The sequence below is a fragment of the Chionomys nivalis genome, chromosome 17 (assembly GCF_950005125.1).
Source record: "Chionomys nivalis chromosome 17, mChiNiv1.1, whole genome shotgun sequence".
Classification (NCBI taxonomy): Eukaryota; Metazoa; Chordata; class Mammalia; order Rodentia; family Cricetidae; genus Chionomys; species Chionomys nivalis.
Window position 1 is genome coordinate 35,071,161 of NC_080102.1, and position 23,293 is coordinate 35,094,453.

General features: G+C 46.1%; 1 protein-coding gene across 2 annotated transcripts; it reads right to left on the minus strand.

The window, feature by feature from the left end:
• Positions 1-9,753: 9,753 nt before the first annotated feature.
• Positions 9,754-21,208, minus strand: Rbx1 (ring-box 1). Of its 2 annotated transcripts, XM_057792091.1 has the most exons (5): positions 21,044-21,199; positions 18,970-19,048; positions 15,942-16,012; positions 12,008-12,093; positions 9,754-11,036 (listed from the first exon to the last, which is right to left on the minus strand). In XM_057792091.1, the coding sequence occupies exons 1-5, from the start codon at positions 21,119-21,121 to the stop codon at positions 11,024-11,026; spliced, it is 327 nt and encodes a 108-aa protein (XP_057648074.1). In that variant the 5' UTR covers positions 21,122-21,199; the 3' UTR covers positions 9,754-11,023. The 2 variants fall into 2 exon arrangements, with proteins under 2 accessions (XP_057648074.1, XP_057648073.1); XM_057792090.1 differs by lacking the exon at positions 15,942-16,012 and having other exon boundaries at positions 21,044-21,208.
• Positions 21,209-23,293: the final 2,085 nt, after the last annotated feature.

Genomic DNA, 23,293 nt, shown 5'->3' on the forward strand with positions numbered 1-23,293 from the left:
TAGATCTCATTACAGATGATTGTGAGCCACCATGTGGTTGCTGGGAATTGAACTCAGGACCTCTGGAAGAGCAGACAGTGCTCTTAACCTCTGCGCCATCTCTCCAGCCCTGCACCTGTGTTTATATGCATAACATATATGTACACGAATGCAATAGTAACACATTTAGGCTGGACACAAAGTCACAGAGATCCGCCTACCTCTGCCTCCCAAGTGCTGGACTAAAGGTGTGCGCCACCACCACCTCCGCCTGGCTGCATTTAAACTGTCTTTAAAGAACACGCACCAAGGCCCGGCGTGGTGGCGCACGCCTTTAATCCCAGCACTTGGGAGGCAGAGGCAGGCGGATCTCTGTGAGTTCGAGACCAGCCTGGTCTACAAGAGCTAGTTCCAGGACAGGCTCCAAAACCACAGAGAAACCCTGTCTCGAAAAAACAAAAAACAAACAAACAAAAAAAGAACACGCACCAAGGCGGTGGTGGCGCACGCCTTTAATCCCAGCACTTGCTTTAATCCCAGCACTTGGGAGGCAGAGGCAGGTGAATCTCTGTGAGTTCGAGACCAGCCTGGTCTACAAGAGCTAGTTCCAGGACAGGCTCCAAAAAAAAAAAAAAAAAAAAAAAAAAAGAACACGCACCAAGAAATAAATAACAGGAAGAAAGGGGAGAGAGACAGAGACACAGAGAGAGACTGTGAACGTCACTGAGTGTCATGTCGAAAGGTGGTGCCAGGCAGGGCATGGTGGCTTTAGCTTGGAAGGCCAGCACTGGAGAAGCTGAGACAGGAGGATTGCTGTGAGAGGAGAGCAGCCTCGGTTGCAGAGAGAGATCTTATTTCAAAACAAATAAGTAAACAAAAACCCCAGGCTGGAGAGTTGGCTCAGTGGTTAAGAGTGATTTTGCAGAGGACCTAAGTTTGATTCCCACCACCTGCAAAAACGTTTAAATGGGCACACACACTGGAAAGAGTGGGGGAGGGAGTCGAAGGTGGGTATGGTAAGATCCAATGTGTAGAAGTGTGAAATTGACAAAAAATAAATCAAAGATATACTAAAAGTCAAAGAAACTGGGTGGTGGTGTTTCAAACCGTTAATCCCAGCACTCAGGAAGCAGAGATAGTCAGATCTCTGTGAGTTTCAGTTTGAGGCCAGCCTGGTCTACAAAGTGAGTTCTAGAACAGTCAGGGCTGTTACACAGAGAAACCTTGACTCGAAAAAATGAAATAAAATAAAATAAAATCTTCAAAAACAAAATAAATCAAGAAAAGAAAAGGAGGGTTAGAGAGATATTTCAGTGGTTAAGAGCATTGACTGCCCTTCTGGAGGCCCTGGGTTCAATTCCCAGCACCCACATGACAGCTTACAACTGTCTACGACTCCAATTGCAGCGGACAGAATGCCATCACACATACATGCAGCAAAACACCAACGTAAACAAAATAAAAATAAATAAATAAAAACTTAACTGAAAAAAACAAAAACAAGAGCAGTGTGTTACAAGGAGCAGATCCCTTTGTTTGTCCCGGCCACCTGGCTAGCTTACACCCGAAATAACCACACAGAAACTGTATTAATTAAAACACTGCTTGGCCATTAGCTCTAACTTCTTCTTTTTTTTTTTTTTTTTTTTTTTTTTTTTTTTGGTTTTTTCGAGACAGGGTTTCTCTGTGGTTTTGGAGCCTGTCCTGGAATTAGCTCTTTTAGACCAGGCTGGTCTCGAACTCACAGAGATCCGCCTGCCTCTGCCTCCCGAGTGCTGGGATTAAAGGCGTGCGCCACCACCTAGAGCTAGAGGCTAGAGTTAGGCTAGCTCTAACTTCTTATTGGCTAATTCTTACATCTTGATTTAACCCATTTCTATTAATCTGTGTATCGCCATGTGACTGTGGCCTACCAGCAAGATTCTAACCAGCATCCGTCTCAGGTAGGAGATCCATGGTGTCTCTCACTCTGCCTTTCTTCCCAGCATTCAGTTCTGTCTTCTCTGCCCATCTAAGTTCTGCCCTATCAGGCCAAGCAGTTTCTTTATTGATTAACCAATGAAAGCAACACATAAACAGAAGGCCCTCCTTCATCAGCAGTAGAAGTCAGCAAGACGTTTTCAGAGGCAGATCTGCCTAGTACTGCAGTGACAAGGACAGGGTCTGGCCTATAATGAAGGCAGCAAGGGGGCCAAAGAACAGGCAGAGGAACTGAGATCCTAGGGACTGGCTGGCTTGTTCCCCTGGATACTGAGATTATTATAAAGACTGAAAAGTGCACCTGCAGAAGGCAGGGCAGGGGTGATCCAGGAAGAAAGGCTGGTGATGCCAAGGGGGAAGTCACCCCACCCAAGGGTCAGTGCATTAACACCACATGGGGCTGTGAGGGTGACAAGGGCAATGACTGGGACAATGAGGGTCATGGCACAGCTTCCAACCCCAGGCTTTGCCACACAGAGTCCCCAGGGAAGGGCTGAAAGGAACCAGGTTCCGAGGAGAGCCGGGTCAGCGAACTTAGGGTGCTTGTTGATGGAAGACTTTGGGCATCAGAAACATGGTAGCAGCCGGGCGATGGTGGCGCACGCCTTTAATCCCAGCATTCGGGAGGCAGAGGCAGGCGGATCTCTGTGAGTTCGAGACCAGCCTGATCTACAGAGCTAGTTCCAGGACAGGAACCAAAAGCTACAGAGAAACCCTGTCTCGAAAAACCAAAAAAAAAGAAAAAAAAAGAAAAAAAAGAAACATGGTAGCAGAAGCATGTGGCAGGCTCGGAAGGGTGAGATACTGGGGCAGATTAAGGGATGATCAGGGTCTACAGGGTTGGGCAGGTAGGTGGTGCAGGTCATTTGTGAAAATGTAGGTTTGGACAGTGTGGAGTAGGATGATGTCCAGTCTCCTCAGGTCCACAGTGTCTTGGTTAGGGTTTCTGTTGCTGTGCAGAGACACCGCGACCACCGCAACTCTTTTTTTTTCTATTATTTATTTATTTATTATGTATACAATATTCTGTCTACATGTATGCCTGCAGGCCAGAAGAGGGCACCAGACCCCATTACAGATGGTTGTGAGCCACCATGTGGTAGCTGGGAATTGAACTCAGGACCTTTGGAAGAGCAGGCAATGCTCTTAACCGCTAAGCCAACTCTCCAGCTCCCACAGCAACTCTTCTAAAGGAAAACATTTGATTGGGGCTGAACTATAGTTTCAGAGGTTTAGTCCATTATTATCATAAGCATGATGGTCTACAGGCAGACATGGTGCTGGAGAAGGATCATCTTGATCCACAGGCAGCAGGAGAAGACTGTGTGGCACTGGGTGTAGTTTGAGTATATGAGACCCCAGAGCCTACTCCCAGTAGGCTCCAGCAAGGCCACACTGCCTAATAGCGTCACTCCCTATGGGCCAAGAACTCAAGCACATGAATCTATGGGGCAATTCCTATTCAAGCTACCAGACCTAGAAAGCCTCCTCTGCATGGAATGCCACGCCCATCATGGTCCAGTAAGTAAAATACTTTCTGACAGTTCTCTTTTCCTGCAGCGCCCCCAGAGGGCTCTGACCATAGTGGACACCTACAGATATGTGGTAAAATTATCCAACCTGCTGGAGCAGCTCACAGGTTTCAATGGAGTCCTTGCTGGGTCTGTGTCACTTCCATCCCCAACCTGGGACCTGGGTCTAGAAGGTCATTGTTCTGCGTCAAGTCATCTTCTCCAGGAACTGTCCTATTCTGAAGGTTCAGCCTAAACCAGCCCTGCTCCCCTCTGCCTCAGCCGGCTCAGTTGCGTTACCGTTGACTCGATGTTGCTCCTCTCTCTCTGGAGCTAGTTACATGGTAGACTAGGTAAAGCCTCTGCTTTACACAGGCTGAGCCCCACCCTTCAAATTGCTGCTCTCAGCTCATGGGTCGGGGGCTTCAGACATAAATATTTGTTGAATAAATCTGCTTCGGGCTGGTTTTATTTATGTTTTCTTCTTACATGGGCCTCAAGAGCTTATTCTGAAAGTCAAAATCTGAATTTATGCTCCAGTAATTCCAATTCTCTCTGTGGCAATTAATCTGTGTTCGGTAGGGAGTTCGGAGCAAGGAGGAGCTGCAGCGAACTTGTTATTGATGCTACTTGTGGGGCAGGCAGACAGCATGTGTTTCTCTGCACCATGCTGGACACGTTGCTTTTCTTTTCTTGTTTTTTTTTTTCTTTTTTCTGTCTATTCAAGACAGAGTTTCTCACTTATGTAGCTTAGAATGTCCCAGAACTCACTATGTAGGCCAGGCTGGCCTCTTAACTCATAGAGATTCACTTATTTTAGCCTTTGAGTGTTAGGATTAAAAACCTGAGTTACTGCCGGGCGGTTTGGTGGCGCACGCCTTTAATCCCAGCACTCGGGAGGCAGAGGCAGGCGGATCTCTGTGAGTTCGAGGCCAGCCTGGTCTACAAGAGCTAGTTCCAGGACAGGCTCCAAAACCACAGAGAAACCCTGTCTCGAAAAACCAAAAAAAAAAAAAAACAAAAAAAACAAAAAAAAAACTGAGTTACTATGCCTGACTGGAATTCTTTTCTTTTTTTTAATATTTATTTATTTATTATGTATACAATATTCTGTCTGTGTGTATGTCTGCAGGCCAGAAGAGGGCACCAGACCCCATTACAGATGGTTGTGAGCCACCATGTGGTTGCCGGGAATTGAACTCAGGACCTTTGGAAGAGCAGGCAATGCTCTTAACCACTGAGCCATCTCTCCAGCCCAGGTATTCTTTTCTTTCCTTTTTTTGTTTTTGTTTCTGAAGACAGGGTTTCTCTGTGTAGCTTTGGAACATGTCCTAAAACCCTGTAACTCTGGGAAGCTCTGTAGACCAGGCAGGCCTTGAACTCACAGAGATCCTCCTGAGACCTGGAATTAAAGGTGTGTGCCACCACCACCCAACTGGCATGCTTTTCTTAAAGACAGGGGCATCTCTCTGCCTCCCATGCCATCAGCCACTATTGCAATAAGCAAGCAAGCAAATAATCAAATAGCCGGGGGGGGGGGGGGGGGGGGAGGTGTGTGGCATTAAAGGCTTGGCCCGCCACCGCCCAGTGCTGGTTGCTATAATTATGCCTGTCTCCTGGAGTACCCTGTCACTTTAAGAGACACTCCCAATCTCCCCCTTTTCCCCCAAGGCAAACTGATCTCTCTCTCTCTCTCTCTCTCTCCCTTCTTCTTTTGAAGACACAGCCTCTGCCTCCCTTTCTCTTTTTCCCCTTCCTTCCTCTGTTCTCTCTCTTTCTCTGTCCTCCCTTTAAGGAAAAGCTTCACCCACTTCCCCAAGGCAAACCTCTCTCTCTCTCTCTCTGTCCCTTCTTGAAGAGGCAGCCTCTGCCTCCCTTCTTTTTCCCCCTCCCTCTTCTCTCTGTGTACCCCTTCTTCTGAACAAGCAGCCTCTCTGCCTTCTTACCTTCCTGTTTTTCCCCTTCCTCTTTTCTCTTTCTCTCCGTGTCCTCCCTTTAAGAGAAAAGCTCCGCGCACTTCCTGAGGCAAACTGATTCTCTCCCGAGGCAAACTGATTCTCTCTCTCTCTCTCTCTCTCTCTCTCTCTCTCTCTCTCTCTCCTCTCTCTCTCCACCTTGTCCCTTCTGAAGAGGCAGCCTCTGCCTCCCTTTCTCTTTTTCTCCCTTCCGCTTCTCTCTCTCTGTCTCTTCTTCTTTTGTTTTGTTTGATGGTTTTTTTTTGTTTTTTTTTTTTTTTTTTTTTTTTTTTGGTTTTTCGAGACAGGGTTTCTCTGTGGTTTTGGAGCCTGTCCTGGAACTAGCTCTTGTAGACCAGGCTGGTCTCAAACTCACAAAGATCCGCCTGCCTCTGCCTCCGGAGTGCTGGGATTAAAGGCGTGCTCCACCACTGCCCGGCCCTCTCTTCTTCTTTTGAAGAGGCAGCCTCTGCCTCCCTTCTTTTCTCTCTCTGTGCCTATCTATCTCTTTCTCTCCCCCCCACCATAACACCCCTCCCCTCACCCCCTACCAATAATCACTAAATAGACTCTATACCCAAGCTCTCTCTTCATGGCATATCTATCTTTCTCCCACCGGCTGCATCCCACTACTCAGGAGGCAGAGGCAGGCAGATCTCTGTTAGTTCGAGTCCAGCCTGGTCTACAGAGCAAGTTCCAGGTCTACAAGTTTGGTCTACAGACCAAAAGTACACAGAGAAACCCTGTCTTGTAAAGACCAAAACTCAAAACAAAACAAAAATCCAACAAATAAATAAAAGGTGGGGAAATGTAACTCTGTTGGCAACGTGCTGAAGTATCACAAAGGATGTGGTACTAGTCATCCCAGCATTTGGAAGATAGAAGAGGGAAGATCAAGAGTTCAAAGCCATCTTTGACTACAAAGTAACTTTTTTTCTTTAAATTTATTTTATTTTTAAAAAGAAAACAATCTTTATTCATTATACATGCCAATCCAAGTTCCCTCTCCCTCCCCTCTTCCTAATCCCTCCACTTACTTACAAAGTAACTTTAAAGCTAGCCTAAGCTACATGAGACAGTCTCAATCAAAACAGTCTTTCTTGCCTCTCCAAGAAGAATGAAGTAGGCTTAGACACCTATATCCCTTTTGAATGAAAATGAGGACATGCACCATCCCTGGTATGGCTGAGGAGAAGGGTTTTATTGTACACATGAGGGAGAGTATGGCCAGAGGCATCTGGAAGGGTTCAGACTGAACAAGGCCATTAGAGGATAGAGGACAAGAAGAGAAGGCAAGAGGATCCAGAGAGGAGCCTCAAACCAATTATCAGGGAAGTGCAGGGGAACCAAGGGAGTGAGTAGCCAAATGACTGGACTATAGAGGAACCAGCCCTTGGGGAAGGGAAGAGCCCAGTCCCTGGGCTAGGGGGAGGGGCCAGATTAGACCTGCTGGGAAGAGCCACAGGTACTGAATGGGCCCTGACACCTTTCAGTTGTGGATTTTGGGAGCAAGGAAGTTGGGTGCATATTACTATTTATTTGGCTGAACTCTGTTGGCAGTGGAAGAGTCAGTACTTGACTTTGAGCTGGAAGTATATGAAGGAACCAAACTGAAGCCATTTTGGATAGAACTTCCATTTTGAATAAGGATTGAGTAAAGTTCCTAACACCTCCCCAGACCTCCCTGTTACTGGCTTCTTGGTTGACAAGATGAGACGCGAATGGTGGGCAAGCTACCCTGCTGCACTACAGTAAACAACCAACAAGAACAAGAAAAGTGAGCCGGGCGGTGGTGGCGCACACCTTTAATCCCAGCACTAGGTAGGCACAGGCAGGCAGATCTAGTTCAGGACAGGCACCACACCAAAGCTACGGAAAAACCCTGTCTCAAAAAACAAAACAAGCCGGGCGGTGGTGGCGCACGCCTTTAATCCCAGCACTCGGGAGGCAGAGGCAGGCGGATCTCTGTGAGTTCGAGACCAGCCTGGTCTACAAGAGCTAGTTCCAGGAGAGGCTCCAAAAAACCACAGAGAAACCCTGTCTCGAAAAACCAAAAAAAAAAAACAAAAACAAAAACAAAACAAGAAAAAGAAATACAAACTCTGAAGTGAGATGGGGAACAAGTAAAACGACTTCTGGAAATGAGGAGCAAGAGACATGTGGGACAAGCCACTGATGAAAACCTCGGAAGGTCACTCACTAGTGAGCATGCTGCACTCCTGAGCCCTGATCCTCCGGCCTCCATCTCCCAAGTGCTGGGAATCAAACACAGGTTCTGGCTTGAGCAGCCACTGCTTTAATAGCACAGCCAGCTCTCCAGTTGTCCTCTCCGTTTTTATTTTTTGGAAACTAGATCCCTGGTAGCCCAAGTTGTCTCAAACTATGATGTAGCTGAGGGTGACCTTCAACTGCAATCCCCTTGTCTGCACCTCCCAGATGCTGGGGTTATTGGCTGAAAACAGGAGGCAGAATTTGAAGTCAGTGTCTGCCTGGCTCTGAAGCTTCATGTAAGTCCCACAGCAGACACCAAGCCTGTCCCTGGTGTCCGACTACACCTCAACCTTACCCTTACACCCTCTAGTGACAACATCTATAATCCAGAGTAGGTTTTAGCTAGACTGTAGGCAGACATCCCTTTTCATCCCTTTCTCCCCTAGAAGGGAGGAGGACGCCACCACCTGCCACTGTTTTCAGTTTGTTCATCGCTCTGCTCTGTCTTTAGAACCCAGTTCTTAATATATGGAAGGTCAAAGTTGAGAGTCCAAGTCAACAAGAACAAGGCACTTCATTAACCTGGAGGTGGGAGGAATAACCAAGCTCTTGATTAATAGGGAGACCTGACATTTGTATAGGCGGTAACTATTTACAGAGGGCTTTACCTCAGTCATCGTGTGAGGCTGTCTAGCTATCAGAGCTTGTGAAAACGGGCAATCCTGGAAATAGATAAATCCAGGTCTAAAGGTCAGGCCTGCCATGGAGCATACCACCCTAGGTAGGTTACTTGACCTCAGTACCTCACTGACAGTTTTTTTTCAAATTTAATATTTTTGTTTTTAGTTTTGTTTTAAATTACATTTTTATTGAGGTGGGCAATGTGCCCATGCCATGGCACACATAGAGAGGTCAAAGGACAGCTAGCAGATCACTGTGTACATCCAGCTCAGGTTGTCAGGCTCGATGCTGGCAGGTGTCCTTAAATTAACTTCAGCCATCCTGCAGAAGACCTGATATTCCTTTCTTTCTTCTCTCTCCTCTTTTTTTTTCAGTTTTATTTTGTACGTGTATGGGGTTTGGCTTGCAGTATTTATGTGCACTGCATGTATCCCTGGAAGCTGGAAGAGGGCTTCATATCCTCTGGAACAGGAAATAGAGATGGTTATGAGCCATCATGTGGGTGCTGGGCACTAAACTTAGGTCTTCTGAACGTATTTGTACTTTTTATTTATTTTAAAATATTTTATTTATTTATTTATTATGTGTACAGCATTCCTTCCATGTGTGCCCGCAAGCCAGAAGGGGGCGCCAGGTCTCATTATAGATGGCTGTGAGCCACCATGTGGTTGCTGGGAATTGAACTCAGGACCTCTGGAAGACCAGTCAGTGCTCTTAACCACTGAGCGAGCCATCTCTCCAGCCCTATAATATTTCTTATTACACAGTGTTCAGTCTGCATGCCAGAAGAGGGAGCCAGATCAAGTTACAGATGGTTGTGAGCCACCATATGGTTGCTGGGAATTGAACTTAGGACCTCTGGAAAAGCAGCCAGTGCTCTTAACTTCTGAGTCATCTCTCCAGCCCCTGTATTTATACTTTTAATTAACAATCCAGTTCCTGTTTTCACTCGTTTTTTGAGACAGAGTCATCCAGTAGACCAGGTTGGCCTTGACTTAACAGAGATTCACCTGCCTCTGCCTCCAGAATGTCTGGGGCAGCTGGGTATAATGGAATAGGCTACATAATCCCAGCACTCATGGAGGCTGAAGCAAGAGGATCACAAGTTCAAGGCCTACCTTGGCAAGCAAAAGAGTAACTTGAGATCCTGTCTCAGCAAAAAATAATGGGTGGGGGTAGGATTACTGGGGATATAAACTCAGTCCCAGAGTGGTTGTCCAGCCCATGTGTGGTTTAGAGTCACCCAAGTACTTGCCGGGTGGTGGTAGCGCATGCCTTTAATCCCAGCACTTGGGAGGCAGAGGCAGGAGGATCTCTGTGAGTTCGAGGCCAGCCTGGTCTACAAAGACAGTGTTCCAGGATAGCTACGGCTACTACAAAGAGAAACCCTGTCTCGAAAAACCAAAATGAGTAAACCATACCAGATACATCACATATTAACATAAACATTTTTATTAAAATTAACTTTGAAAACAAAACAAATGACAGTATTGTTCCACACTTTTGCAGTCTTTCTTGACAACAGGAGACAGGTAGAGCCTCAAATCTGCTTCATCTGATCATGCGTGGCTTTACTAAAGTCAAAGAAGAATGCTTTCACTTGGCGTTGCACTGAAGGCAAACTGCCCAGGAGGATTTCAAGAACCATTAGCTGCTAAAAACCAAGGCACCAAAACAGTTTCTCAGTAGACGTCAGCCATTGACTTAGCATCAGGATGGCAACTCCTTTCAAGGCCAGCCTGTTTGAAAGAAACTTGAGCTCTTGTTAATTCAGTTTGAACATCTTTTTTTCTTTCCGAGACGGGTTTTCTCTGTGTAGCTCTGGAGCCTGTCTGGAACTCACTCTGTAGACCAGGCTGGCCTTAAACTTGTGCCACCACTGCTCGGCTGAACATTCTTTTACTTATGGTCTGTCAGTAACTGAACCCAGGGTCTGGGCAAACATGCCTACTACATGTGCCAGCATACAAACTGCAATGTCTGTTTTGGAAATAAGGTCTCTTGGACTCCAGGTTCCTTTTCTCCTGAATCCCAGTACCAGGGTTTACAGGCATATACTCAAGTGCCTGGGATTACAGGCATAAACTCATGGGATTACAATCAGTGCAAACAATGTTTAACGAGTTTAAAATCACTCTTAAAAAAAAGGTTTTTTTCTAAACTAGAGAATGCAACATGCCATACACAATCAGCACTGACCTGCAGTGTTTCAGAGTTCACCAAGCACATTTCCTCAATCCTAGGCCCCTCAGGAGAGGGCCTGAGCAGACCTGGCTGGGCCAAGGCAGCCACTGAGAAGCAGGCTAGGACTGAGCTGAGTCCCTACGTCCTTCTTCATTCAGCTGCCTGGTGCTATCTCAGAAGAAAGACAAGTGACCCACAGTTCCAGACTTTAACAGGTTCCTCATGACCTTGTGATGATGCACCTGCAGGACACCTCTGTTCTGATGATGAACAGTGCACTTTCTGAGGTTGTATCTGGCACTGAAGAGGCCCCTTCTCAAGGTCACTCTTTCCACACACATAAGACAGCAACCATTCTTGAACTTAACGACTTTATTTGACACAAAATACAATATGGCTGTGGGAACAGCAAACACCGAAGACAAAAGAAAGAAAAAACCATAGTTCTATCTAATTTATAATTAACAGGAAGGTGAGTCGCTACATGAGTAACACACGGGTAAGCTTTAGGGAGCGTCTTTTCTAGTGCCCATACCTGAAAGACAAAACAAACGACCTCATGAGGATGCTGGAGAATAAGACCCTAAAGCCCACTAAACATTTTGTTTTTCCTGACAGGGTTTCTCTTCTGTGTAGCCCTGGCTGTCTAGGAACTCACTCTGTCGGCCAGGTTGGCCTTGAATTTAAGTTCTGGGATCAATGGCATTCACCACCACGCCTGGTTTAGCTTTGTTTAATAATAAAAATGTGATAAATCTCCCAGCACTCGGGAGGCAGAGGCAGGCAGATCTCTATGAGTTTGAGGCCAGCCTGGTCTACAAGAGCTAGTTCCAGGACAGGAACCAAAAAGCTACAGAGAAACCCTGTCTCGAAAATAAAAAAAAAAAAAAAAAAGTGATCAATCAGCTGTAGGTTTGGTATCAGAATCAATCAGCTGAATGAAGCCAAAGAGACTTGGCACTTGAGGCACTTGCTTGGAGGGCTAAGGTGGGAGGGTCCTAATGAATTACAGAATGAGATGCTGTCTCAAGAAGAAATAAACAGCCCACACAACAAGAGTGGGTTTTGGTGGGCACATTTGTGACTCCTGCACTCTACAGGCAAAGGCAGGAGGGATCCCAAAAGTCACAGGCCAGTTAAAGCTACACCAAGAGACCCCACACACCACTAGACCATTCCTCCACAGTCAAAGAAAGGCAACAGGTGGACATAAAATTTTGGATAATGAGCCAAGCAGTGGTGGCGCACGCCTTTAATCCCAGCACTTGGGAGGCAGAGGCAGGCGGATCTCTGATAGTTTGAGACCAGCCTGGTCTACAAGAGCTAGTTCAAGAACAGCCAGAGCTACTTAGAGACCTTATCTCAAATAAATTAAACAAACAAACAAACAAACAAGGGGGGGGGATATGCTCCACCACTCCAGCTGCCTTCAGCTTGAGGCCAGTAGGAGAATGACCTTAACTAGAAGACCCAGACTTAGAACCCCAAACAAGGTGGAACACCTACTTTTGGAATTCCCACTCTCTGTTGTCCAATGGACACACCTGCCTCGTTTTGAGCCATCGAGAGATGCAGTGGAAATGAAAAGCATGCTGAAAGAGAAGACAGGTTGTTACATGTCACTGCAGAGACCACTGTCAACAACAATCATTGGCTGTGTGTGGGGATAACAGGAGATAGGGCAGCCGTGGAGGAGAGGGCAACATCCCACAGAACATCTTGGAACTCTTCTTATTGATAAGGACATTTGCAACACATGGCATGTCCCTACCACTAAAGAAATGAATGAATGATTGGGGAGCATAGGAGTATGTTGTGACAGTGAGGACCGGTCTCTGCAGGAATGCGGCTCCCGGGTGCCAATAGCTGTTAACAGGATACTTCTACATTCCTGAGAAAGGGTCTCGATCACAGAAGACAACTGTTCTTTCACAGCCACAACTCTTACTAGATTCTGTCCCTTCAGACTCTTGACATGATTCATCATGAAAAAAAAAAAATATGAACATCCAAACCAACCAGCATTTCTGCATGCTTATAACCCCAGCACTTGTAAGGTGGAGCAAGGTCACACTCAGCTAAACACCTGGTTCAAGACCAACCTGAGCTGCAGGAGTCCATGTCTTAAAAAAACAAAGCAACAAAATAAAAAGCCCCCTCAGAATTTCCAAGAGGCAGAGCCTGAGACACTTCCTGCAACATCTAGGTACTGGGGACAGTTCACTCAAAGACAGGCAAGAGACCTGTCTTTAGCTACCACCTCCCTGCTAAGTATCCTACAGAATGGGGCTTAACCCCACAGAATAGCAAGTGTTCAAGGGCAAAGTGTGTGTGAATTAGGTTTCAATGCAAATGGACCCCATCTTTCTTTGTCTTAATTTAAAATGCAGTAAAGAGTATATCCAGCAGATAGTACAATTTACCAAGGGCACATTTACAGCCCAGGTTTATGGAAGAAGTTGACATTATTACCTCATTCGAGCCTACTGCAACCCTGGCAAGCAGGCGTGACAGATATTACTATCTGTTCTTTACAGACAGGAAACTGAACCCCAGACAAATGACTTGTCTAATTTACAGAGTTGGATCTCACAAGACTCAGAACTAGCACCCTAGCCTAATCTGGAGGTTTCTGGCACAGCATGACCAGGCTCTACTTTACGGCAAGCTATCTGAATAAATTCATCTTTAAATTTTTCATTAAAGAAAATTTCTTTCCTTTGCCCCTTTTCAAGACAGAATTTCTCTGTGTAGCCATGGTCACAAACTTAGGAATCCACCTATCTCTGCCTATTGAGTAATGGGATTGAAGGCATGTAACCACCACACCTGGCTCAAAAATTCTTTTATTTAGATAAAAGCCAGGCATGATGGTACATGCCTTTAATCCCAGCACAGGTAGACATAGGCAGATCTGAGTTCTAGAACAGCTAGGAATACAAACTGAGTGTCTAAATAAATAAAAATTTAAAATTTCATTTATTTGTGTTTATGTTTATGGGCACAGGTATGCATGGCACTCATGTGGAGATCAGAGCTAACATGTAGAGTCGGTTCTCTCCTATCATGGGGGCTCCAGAGACTGAGCTCTGGTTGTCAGGCTTGGCAGTAAGCACCTTTATCCAATGAACCAACTCACCAGGTTCACCCCTCCCCTTCACACAGAGCAATGTCACCTTTAGTCTGAGGGTGGCAAGGGCAAAGTACCTGGTGTGTTTTCTCTATCTCCATGAACATTTAACATCATTTTTGGCTAATGAGGTCTGTGAAGTGGCCAAAGGGTCTGGACAGAGAAGGAAGAGTGGGTGGGAAGACAGCTTCAAGGCCACAAGGAAAACACTGAGCACCAGTTAAGGCCACCCGCAAATCTCTATTCATTTTAAAGACCATTATTTTTAATTGTGTGAGAGTGTGCCTACAGTGGGCATTTGCAGGTGCCCGCAGTGGGTGTGTGCAAGTTCCTACAGTGAGGGTGTGATGGTGCCTAGAGCGGGTGTGTGCAGGTGCCTAGGGTGGGTGTGTGCAGGTGCCCAGAGCAGGTGTGTGCAGGTGCCCAGAGCAGGTGTGTACAGGTGACCACAGCAGGTGTGTGCAGGTGCCTAGAATGGGTGTCCAATTCCCTGAGCTGGAATCACAGTTGGTCCTGAGCAGCTTGATTTGGGTTCTGGGAACTGAATTATGGATTCTTTGGAAGAGCAGTATGTGCCCTTAACAGCTGACCCCTCACATTTAGCTTTCTTTCTCCCCCGCCCCAATCTCTTTCTTTCCCTTTTTGGTTTCTAGAGACATGGTTTTTCTATATAGCCCTGGTTGTCCTGGAACTTGCTCTATAGATCAGTCTGGCCTTGAACTCTACCTCCTGAATGCAGACATCCACCAATCTGTGGCTCCTGAATGCTGGAATTAAAGGCATATGTCACCACCTCCCTGTAACTTTTTCTTTTTTAAAAATAAATCTTTTTTCAAATATCTATTTATTTATTATATATACAGTGTTCTGTCTGCATGTCTGCCTGCAGGCCAAAAGAGGGCCAGATCTCATTACAGATGGTTTTGAGATGGTTGTGAGCCACCAAGTCGTTGCTGGGAATTGAACCAGGATCTCTGGAAGAGCAGGCAGTGCTCTTAACCTCGGAGCCATCTCTCTAGTCTCCCTGTAGCTTTCTGTGTCCTGGGAGACATTCTAAGTAGTTTACTTGCTAAACACGTATTTAGGTTAGCACAACTTGTAGGAGTCAGTTCTGCCCTTCCACCATGTGTTCTAGAACTGAAGCTCAGCTCCTTAAGCTGGGCAGCAAGGCCCCGTATCCACTGAGCCATCTCACTGGCCCTCTAAACACTTTTTTAAAAGTTTTAAATCATTTAAGCTGTGTGGTGGTGGCGCACACCTTTAATACCAACCCTTGAGAGGCAAAAGCAGGTGGATCTCTGTGAGCTTGAGGACATCCTGGTCTACAGAGTGAGTTCCAGGACAGCCAGGACTGTTACACAGAGAAACCCTGTCTTGAAAAAACCAAAAGTTAAATCATTTAATCCTGTTTACATTTTTACTATTAGCCATATTTTACCAGAGGGAACCCAGGATTAGAGATGTTAGATGATCTGACAAAGTCACTTAGCTAGTAAGACAGAACAGAGGGTGATCTGAGCCCACACTCCATGACTCCATGTCACAACGGGAGTTGTGTAGTCAGGGTCTGACTGGTCAGAGCAATTTTAGCTCCTGTAACCAAGACTACAGTTCTATAGATGAATTTTTAACGTGCCAAAAATAATATATTTGCTGTCTCATCTCCTTCACAGCTGTCACACATGCAAAGCTGGACATCCAGTCAACACTGCCTCATTAAATATTTCTGGCAGGTGTCACAAACACACACATACCCTAGACACTTCCCTTAGAAGGTCTGTTGAGGAGCCTGGAGAGATGGCTCAGTGGTGAAGAGCACAGGCTGCTCTTCCAGAGGTTCTGAGTTTTGAGTTCAATTCCCAGCCCGCATAGGGTGGCTCACAACCATTTCTAATGGAATCTGATGCCCTCTTCTGGGATGAAGTCCAACATGTACTCATATACATAAATAAGCAATCTTTAGGAAAAGAAAAGAAAGAAAAAGGTCTGTTGAGAAGGTACAGATATTCTCCCAAGACAGTTTTCAGCTTTGAAGAAAATCCCTGAAGGTAGATGAATACTCAAAACACTTCATAGGAAAGAAGGCCCACTTAATAATAATTAAGACAAACTATTTTTCCTTTGTAATAACTACTGCTTATCTGGTTAAATTTAATACTGTAAGGATTTAAAATTTGTCTTTACTATTTGTAGACCTTCTGGGAGAAAGGTGGGCTAAATTATTTTCCCTAATAATTTTCAAGACTGAAAAAAAAGGAGAAGCGGCCACACATGCACAAGTCACAGGCATAGGTAAAGATGGTTCCTTACATTACAGACTCCCCACGCAACAGTACACTCTTCAGAAGTGGCAGACGCCTGGTTGGCCTGACATTCAATGCCTGTGGGAACAAGAGCAAAAGCATCACTGGACCTGGGGGCAGCAGTTTCCAACCTGGCCAGCCAAGTCCTCAAGAGGGTTAACTGGCCATAAACCAGTGGAGAGGGCTGTGCAGTAGCTCACATTTATAAACCCAGGACTTGGTAGGCAGAGGCAGGAGGATATCTGCCAGTCTGAGACCAGTTAGGATTACTCATTCGTTCCCCCTAATAATTTTCAAGGCCATCTCAGGAGAAGTAGCGGTGCATTTACAAAATGTTACTCAAGATGTCAACCAAATAAAATCTCCCTTCTGAAAAACAAAAAGTTTAGGAAAGACTCCTTATTCTGGTACAACTGTACCAGGCTAGCAGATAGGAAGCAGAAAGGCAAGGCATTACTGGGACATCAGTCTTAAGGTTGGACTTTTCCCCACTCCTCAGAGAGATGAGAAGCCAAGGCTCTGAAATCACAGAACTGATTCTGCTGTTCAGAAACACAGTAACATATAGTCTGCTTGCCACCCGGAAGAGTCTAAGGTCTATGCTTCACAGTCAAGAAATTACCGGGGCTAGGCTCATGCCTGAAATCCAGCACTCATGAGACAGAGGCAGTCAGATATCTGTTAAGTTCCAGGTCAGCCTGGACTGTACAGTGAGACCTTGTTGCAAGCAAAAACAATGACACCTGTCCCCATAAAGACAAAGTGGCGCAGGCCTTTCCCCCATGAGTTCAGAGGTGGAGCCAGAAGGAACCACTGAGTCACTCACCAGCATGACTTTTCGAGAGACGGTTTCATAAATTCTTTGTCTATCTGCCTACCTACCTATCTACATGTATAAAATCAAACTGCCTTGAATTTGCTATGTAGCCAAGGATTACTCTGAACTCCTAATCCTCTTGGTTCTACCACTGTTGTAGTTTGAATATAACTGGCCCTCATAATCTCATGGGGAGTGGTGTTATTAGGAGGTGTTGCTTTGTTTGAGTGGGTATGGTTTATTGATGGAAGTTTGTCATTGTGGAGGTGGGCTTTGAGGTTTCCTATGTTAGGATACCACCCAGTGTCTGAGTTGACCTCCTGTTGCCTGCAAGATGTAGAACTCTTAGCTACTCCTGCAGCATCATGTCTGCCTGCATGCCACAATGCTCCCTGCCATGATAACAATGGACTGAACCTTTGAAACTGTAAGCAAGTTCCCTCAATTAAATGTTTTCCTTATAAGAGTTGCCGTGCTCAGAGCCCGGTGGAGGTGGGTGGAGGTGGCGCGTGTCTTTAATCCCAGCACTCAGGAGGCAGAGGCTGGCAGATCTCTGTGAGTTTGAGGCCAGTCTGGTCTACAAAATGAGTACCAGTACAGCTACGATTGTTACACAGAGAAACCTTGTCTCAGAAAATAAAACAGAACAAAAACAATCAAAATCAACTGCAAAAAACCTGCAAAAAGAATAAGTCACAGTTCAGAGAAACTCTGAGCCAGCAACAACTACCAGCAAACGGCACATGTGCTTTCCAAGTTGCAGTGATCACAGACTGCTACACCATTTGGTTTTTGTTATCCATCTAGCAAATATTCGGAGCAATTTTATTATATATTAGATAGTTTTGTTTTGTTTTTCAAGGTAAGAGTTTCTCTGTGTATCTTTGGATATCCTGGAACTGACTTTCATAGACCAGGCTGGCCTTGAACTCACAGAGATCTATCAGCCTGCCTCCTGACTGCTCGGATTAAAGGCTTGTGCCACAATGCCCAGCTTAGATAATATGCTAAAGTAGTAAATAACCACCTGATTAAATGACAGACATAAAGGGGTACTAGAATATATCTTGGGAATATCTGAAAGAACTGCCAATAACCTATGTGTGCATGTGTAAATGTGGAGAATGTGGGGGGATACACACACACACACACACACACACACACACGCGCGCGCGCCCAGATGCTGCTTGAATCACAAATGTAGATAGAACTTGAGATTATGTATGATGGACTGTAAATTTTCTTTATAATTACTTGCTTATTTATTTAATATATATGCATGTTATGCCTGGACTAGAATATGTTTTGTACCCTTCAGGGCCGGAAGAGGGCATTGAATTTCCTGGAACTGAAGTGATAGACCATGGTAAGTCTCCATGTGATTGCTGGTAATTAAACCTGGGTTCTTTGGAAAAGCAGCCAGTGCTCTTAACCGCTGAACCATCACTCCAGCCTGTGACTGTACATCTTACCCAACAAAACCTAGATCAGATTAAAAGTACTGTAGCTCAAACTTTAGCCCTGGCTGGCCCAATACTCTTGCCACTGCCTCCCAAACGCAGGGATTACAGGGATACATTTATGTATCTACTTTCAAAGGTCATTTTCTTTTACTATTTTTGTCTTGGCGTCTGTACAAGATGGGAAGAAATGTCAACTCTTCCTACAACTCATTGTGAATAGGATCTTGTTGGCTTTACAATGACTATTCTGAGAGCTGGGTTTGCCTCCAAGACATCATTTTAAAAAACAATTTAACTTTTTATTTGAGATGGCTGACAGGAACTTTGGGCAAATTAGTTTTTTTTTTTTTTTTTTTTTTTGGTTTTTTTCGAGACAGGGTTTCTCTGTGGTTTTGGAGCCTGTCCTGGAACTAGCTCTTGTAGACCAGGCTGGTCTCGAACTCACAGAGATCCACCTGCCTCTGCCTCCCAAGTGCTGGGATTAAAGGCGTGCGCCACCACCGCCCGGCTGGGCAAATTAGTTTTAACTAATTAACTTAATACTGAATTCTAGTACAGGCAGGGCTACACATAAAAACCGTGTCTCAAAAACCAAAACAAAACAATCCATTTCAAACATACCAATGGATGAGATGCACAAGTACCCAAGGGTTCTGATCCTGCTCTACTCGTTGAAAAAAAAAATCAGTCACATCAGGATGATCACCATTTCTGTAACCTTCTCAACTTCTTCCCATCCTCCCTGAGTTACTTACAAAGATCCATAATGTGGTTCCTGCAGATGGCACAGTTATCAACTACAATATCCCAGGCCCAGAGGGCTACGGCATTCCACTGAGAAGAGAAAAGAGGGGAAACAATGCATTTTCATTGTAATGGATCAGACTCATTAGGATTTCAGGTTTCAGCTCCAGCTACAACTCCTTGGCCATAGGGATTATCCAAGAAAGAATGTTTTTGGATTATACTATTTGTACTATGTCAGAGGACAACAGCGAACTATATGTATGCTTCCTCATTCACCCAAAGACGGACTATATGAACATGGGATTCTTCAATTTTCTGTCTATAGTGTAAAATAATTTAGTTAGCCAAACTAATGTAAACAAATTAGAAACACTTTTTTAAACACCTGCTTTAGATTTAATTAAGTACAAACTTATCGTGCAGCCTTCCCTGGCAGTTGTGGAAGGACAGACTCGAAATCTGCAGAAGCATCTGCTCTTCAGGCAGTTCGGACAGAGGAGCAGGGAGGTGAACAGATTGACTAAGAAGACTGGATCATGGAGAGGATAATCGCGGGATAAGCTGGGCAGCTAGTTACCTTCAGTGTCAGTACACGAAACAAGGTCTTCACTTAAATCTAACCAGATTAATTTCATGGCAAAGTAAAAGCCACTACCATTTTCTTTTCCGATGTTCTCAACTTTTTTTTTTTTTTTTGGTTTTTCGAGACAGGGTTTCTCTGTGGCTTTGGAGCCTGTCCTGGAACTAGCTCTTGTAGACCAGGCTGGTCTCGAACTCACAGAGATCCGCCTGCCTCTGCCTCCCAAGTGCTGGGATTAAAGGCGTGCGCCACCACCGCCCGGCTGTTCTCAACTTTTATATTGTCCAAACTATTAAGTCTAGTAATATTAACTATTAATTCTAGTCAATCTAAACGTAGATCAACCGGCTTCTGCAGTGATGCACACAACCTGCCAGATACCCCTCTCAAGGGCTAATTGATGTGACTTCCCAACTCTTCATTTCTTTCAAATTCAGCTCTCAGAAGTTCAGTAACTTCTACAGTACACTTCATGCCACATCGAGTGGGGGGGGGAAACCCGATTCTTTTGATTCTTCTTCAACATGGCTGCTGGCTGTAATGAACAGCAAAGAGACGCCAAAGAAGGGGGTGGGGTGGAGAGTGTGCCCCGCGCGACACGTTCCTAAACTACACCTGCCCAACGTCAAGATCCTCATTTTGAACAGATTTAAGTAATCTTAGGTAGGAACCGACACCTTTCTCCCAGACTGCTAAACTATGAAGAAGAATAGCGTGTAAAAAGACGTCCCGCATTTCTACTTTCCTGTTCTCAAGTCATTAATAATTAGTACCCCACTTTCCTAAATGCCTTAAGCCCTGGGCTTGCTTTTAAAAGAAAGACGACCACCAAGCTTTTTTAGTTACTGGTTTTTGTTAGAAAGGTATCCATCCGGGCATTAGAGAAGTATGGGACTGGCAGAAGCTATGTGACAAGCAGTAGACACCTCGGAAGAACCAAGTCTGACACACGAAGACTAGGCCTTCCGAGGCTAATGAAGGCCTCCATACAATCGAGGCCCCAAACCAGGTCTCCCGGGAGTCTAAAGACTCAGGGATCCAGGAAGGGGCGGGGCAAGGGCACCGGCGGGGCTTCTCAGAGGCTCCTGTGCGCTGCGATCGCACGTTCCCAGCTTTGTCCGCACGGCCCCATCCTCCGCCCGCCGCAGTCTCTGCGAGTCTCCATTCCACCCACCCCACCCAGTCCTTCCCCCACCTCTCAGTCACTTTAGTGACAGCTCAAGCGCTTGGCTCCCGCAAGGAAGTCGACCCCGCGTGTTTCAGTAAGCAGCTCCGCGATTGGCCCCTCAGCTTTCCCAGAGAAACTAATATGGCCTCAGCTAGTGGGCCACCATCACGCCGGTCAACCCTAAGGCCCGCCCTCCAGCTTCCTTTCGCGGTCCCCGGTCCCCAGGACCGCCCTGAGCCGAAGCTCTTTCCCCCGCGCCTCGCTCGTCCTCAGGCCTGCCAGCCATATCCGCGCCTCGCTAGTTTCCCTGAGGAAGGTACTGGCGAGACCCAACCTTTTTCACTTCAAAGCGCTTCTTGCCCGCGCCGCTGTTGGTGCCGCTGGGGGTATCCACATCCATCGCTGCCGCCATTTTGAAAACACACTGTGCCTCGTCGGGCCACTGCGCCTGCGCGTCGGCTCACACTTCACCTCCTGCTCCGCACACTGGGCTCCTCCTCCCGCGTCCCTCCCCTTATTGGCGCGCGCGGGTAGGAGGGGCGGGGCTTGTCGTCACGCCCCTTAAAGGCGCAGGTGGGGCTTCCTCTGGCCCTCAGCTGGGGAGGCGGCTCTGGGAGCTTGAGGCGGGGCCGGGCGGGGCCGAGCGACGGGAGGCGGCCGGTGGGAATGTCCGCGAGCTCTCACGCTGCTCGCCTTCAGGGAAGCCCCATGGCCTCACGCCTTCATCTGGGGCGGCGGCTGCTCACCTCATTTTTGCCTGGACCTACAGCTGGTCCGTTGCCCCAGCGCTGCCCCCGCGAGGCTGCAGTGGAAGGGGCGTGGGCGGCTCTGTGGAAACCCGAAACTCCACACGCGTCCTCCCCTGGTCGTGGCCGGTTTTGGAGCTAGGCGGTGTGGCCGTGTCCAGGAGGCCTGCGGCCCGGTTTGCCAGGGCCTGGGCCCCGGCTGAGTTCCCAGTCAGTGTGGGAAGTGATTTCGTGAGGAGAGAAGAGGCCCGTGTGTTCTGTCTCCGACCTAACAGAGCAGGCATCAGCTCTGCCTTCTTCCCCTTCTCACGAGGAGGAAGAGATGGAGAACACTTGGGAGCCTGGGAGATGCCATATTGCCTCTCCTAACCATCCAGTCCTAAATGGTCCTCCCTTTCTCCCCATTTCCTATCCGAATTTTCCTGCTTGTACTACAGTTAAGCTAGTTCATCTGTAGCGGCTGAACTTGAATTTGGGTGAGGCATTCTGATAATCTTAACACGTCATTTCCATCGAGCTAAACAACATGGACTTTATGTTATGCCCCCATGTGTAGTCCAGGCCGCTGTGGTTTTATCTCCTACACTAGCAGAGGCATGGTTGGAATACATCACCTTGAATTTTCTCTGTTTTTATTTGTCCGTTAATCCTAGGACTTGGGAGGCCAAAGCAGGAGGCTCTTGTATTCTGGTCCCCACAACATGACAACAAAGAGCTTCATCTAAAATGTCACATATCCTCTTGAAAGAGATATTTACTGGAAGGTAATGGAGTGTGATGCTGATGCCATTGCTGAGCAGAGCAATAAATCCAGAAACAGCACCACAGCTTTAACTAGCACAAAGAAAATGTGTGAGAGTCTTGCTGGATGTGTGTATGTTTGCCAAGTTCTACCTCCCATGTTAAAGCTGTCATTGATTTATTTTGTGTTAACCGACCTTCTATGGGGATGCTAGAAATCCATAGTTAATTAAGATATTGAGAACATATTTATCCATTATTCAACAATTATCTCTATGTACCAGGTCTTTTAAATTTTGGGTTCTTCTTATTTATTTATTATGTATACAGTGTTCTGACTACATGTATGCCTACATATCAAAAGGGGGCACCAGATTTCATTATAGATAGTTGTGAGCCACCATGTGGTTGCTGGGAATTGAACTCAGAACCTCTGGAAGAGCAGCCAGTTCTCTTTACCTCTGAGCCTTCTCTCCAGCCTGCCCTGTTAAGAACACTGACTGCTCTTCCAGAGGACCCGGGTTTGGTTTCCAGCACCCACATGGCAGCTCACAACTCTCTGAAATTCCAAGATTAGACACATATGAAGGCAAAACACAACTGCACATAAAAATAATTTTTAAAAAATGCTATAAAAGTACTGGCTGGACTGGAGAGGATGGCTCAGTGGTTAAGAGCACTGGCTGCTCTTCCAGAGGTCCTGAGTTCAATTTCCAGCAACCATATGGTGACTTACAACCATCTGTAATGAGATCTGGTGCCCTCTTCTGGCATGCAGACATACATAGAGGCAGAATGTTGTATACATAATAAATCTTAAAAAACAAAAAACTCATCCTTTCCAACCTGTCCGCAGTCTGAACCAGAAACGTTCTCATTAGGAATAAGCCTGTTGATTATTATTCTTTTTTAAGTCATTATATATATATATATATATATATTTTCTTTTTTTGGTTTTTCGAGACAGGGTTTCTCTGTGGTTTTGGAGCCTGTCCTGGAACTAGCTCTTGTAGACCAGGCTGGTCTTGAACTCACAGAGATCCACCTGCCTCTGCCTCCCAAGTGCTGGGATTAAAGGCGTGTGCCACCACCGCCTG

Bases quoted from the DNA above. Each gene is read 5' to 3' on its own strand.
- Rbx1 (XM_057792090.1), bottom strand. From the start codon at position 21,121: ATGGCGGCAGCGATGGATGTGGATACCCCCAGCGGCACCAACAGCGGC. The intron at 12,094-18,969 runs GTAAGTAACTCA...CTTCTCTTTCAG, and splicing joins GAACCACATTATGGATCTTT to CATGCTTTTCATTTCCACTG. The intron at 11,037-12,007 runs GTAGGTGTTCCA...TTTGTCTTTCAG, and splicing joins AGAGAGTGGGAATTCCAAAA to GTATGGGCACTAGAAAAGAC.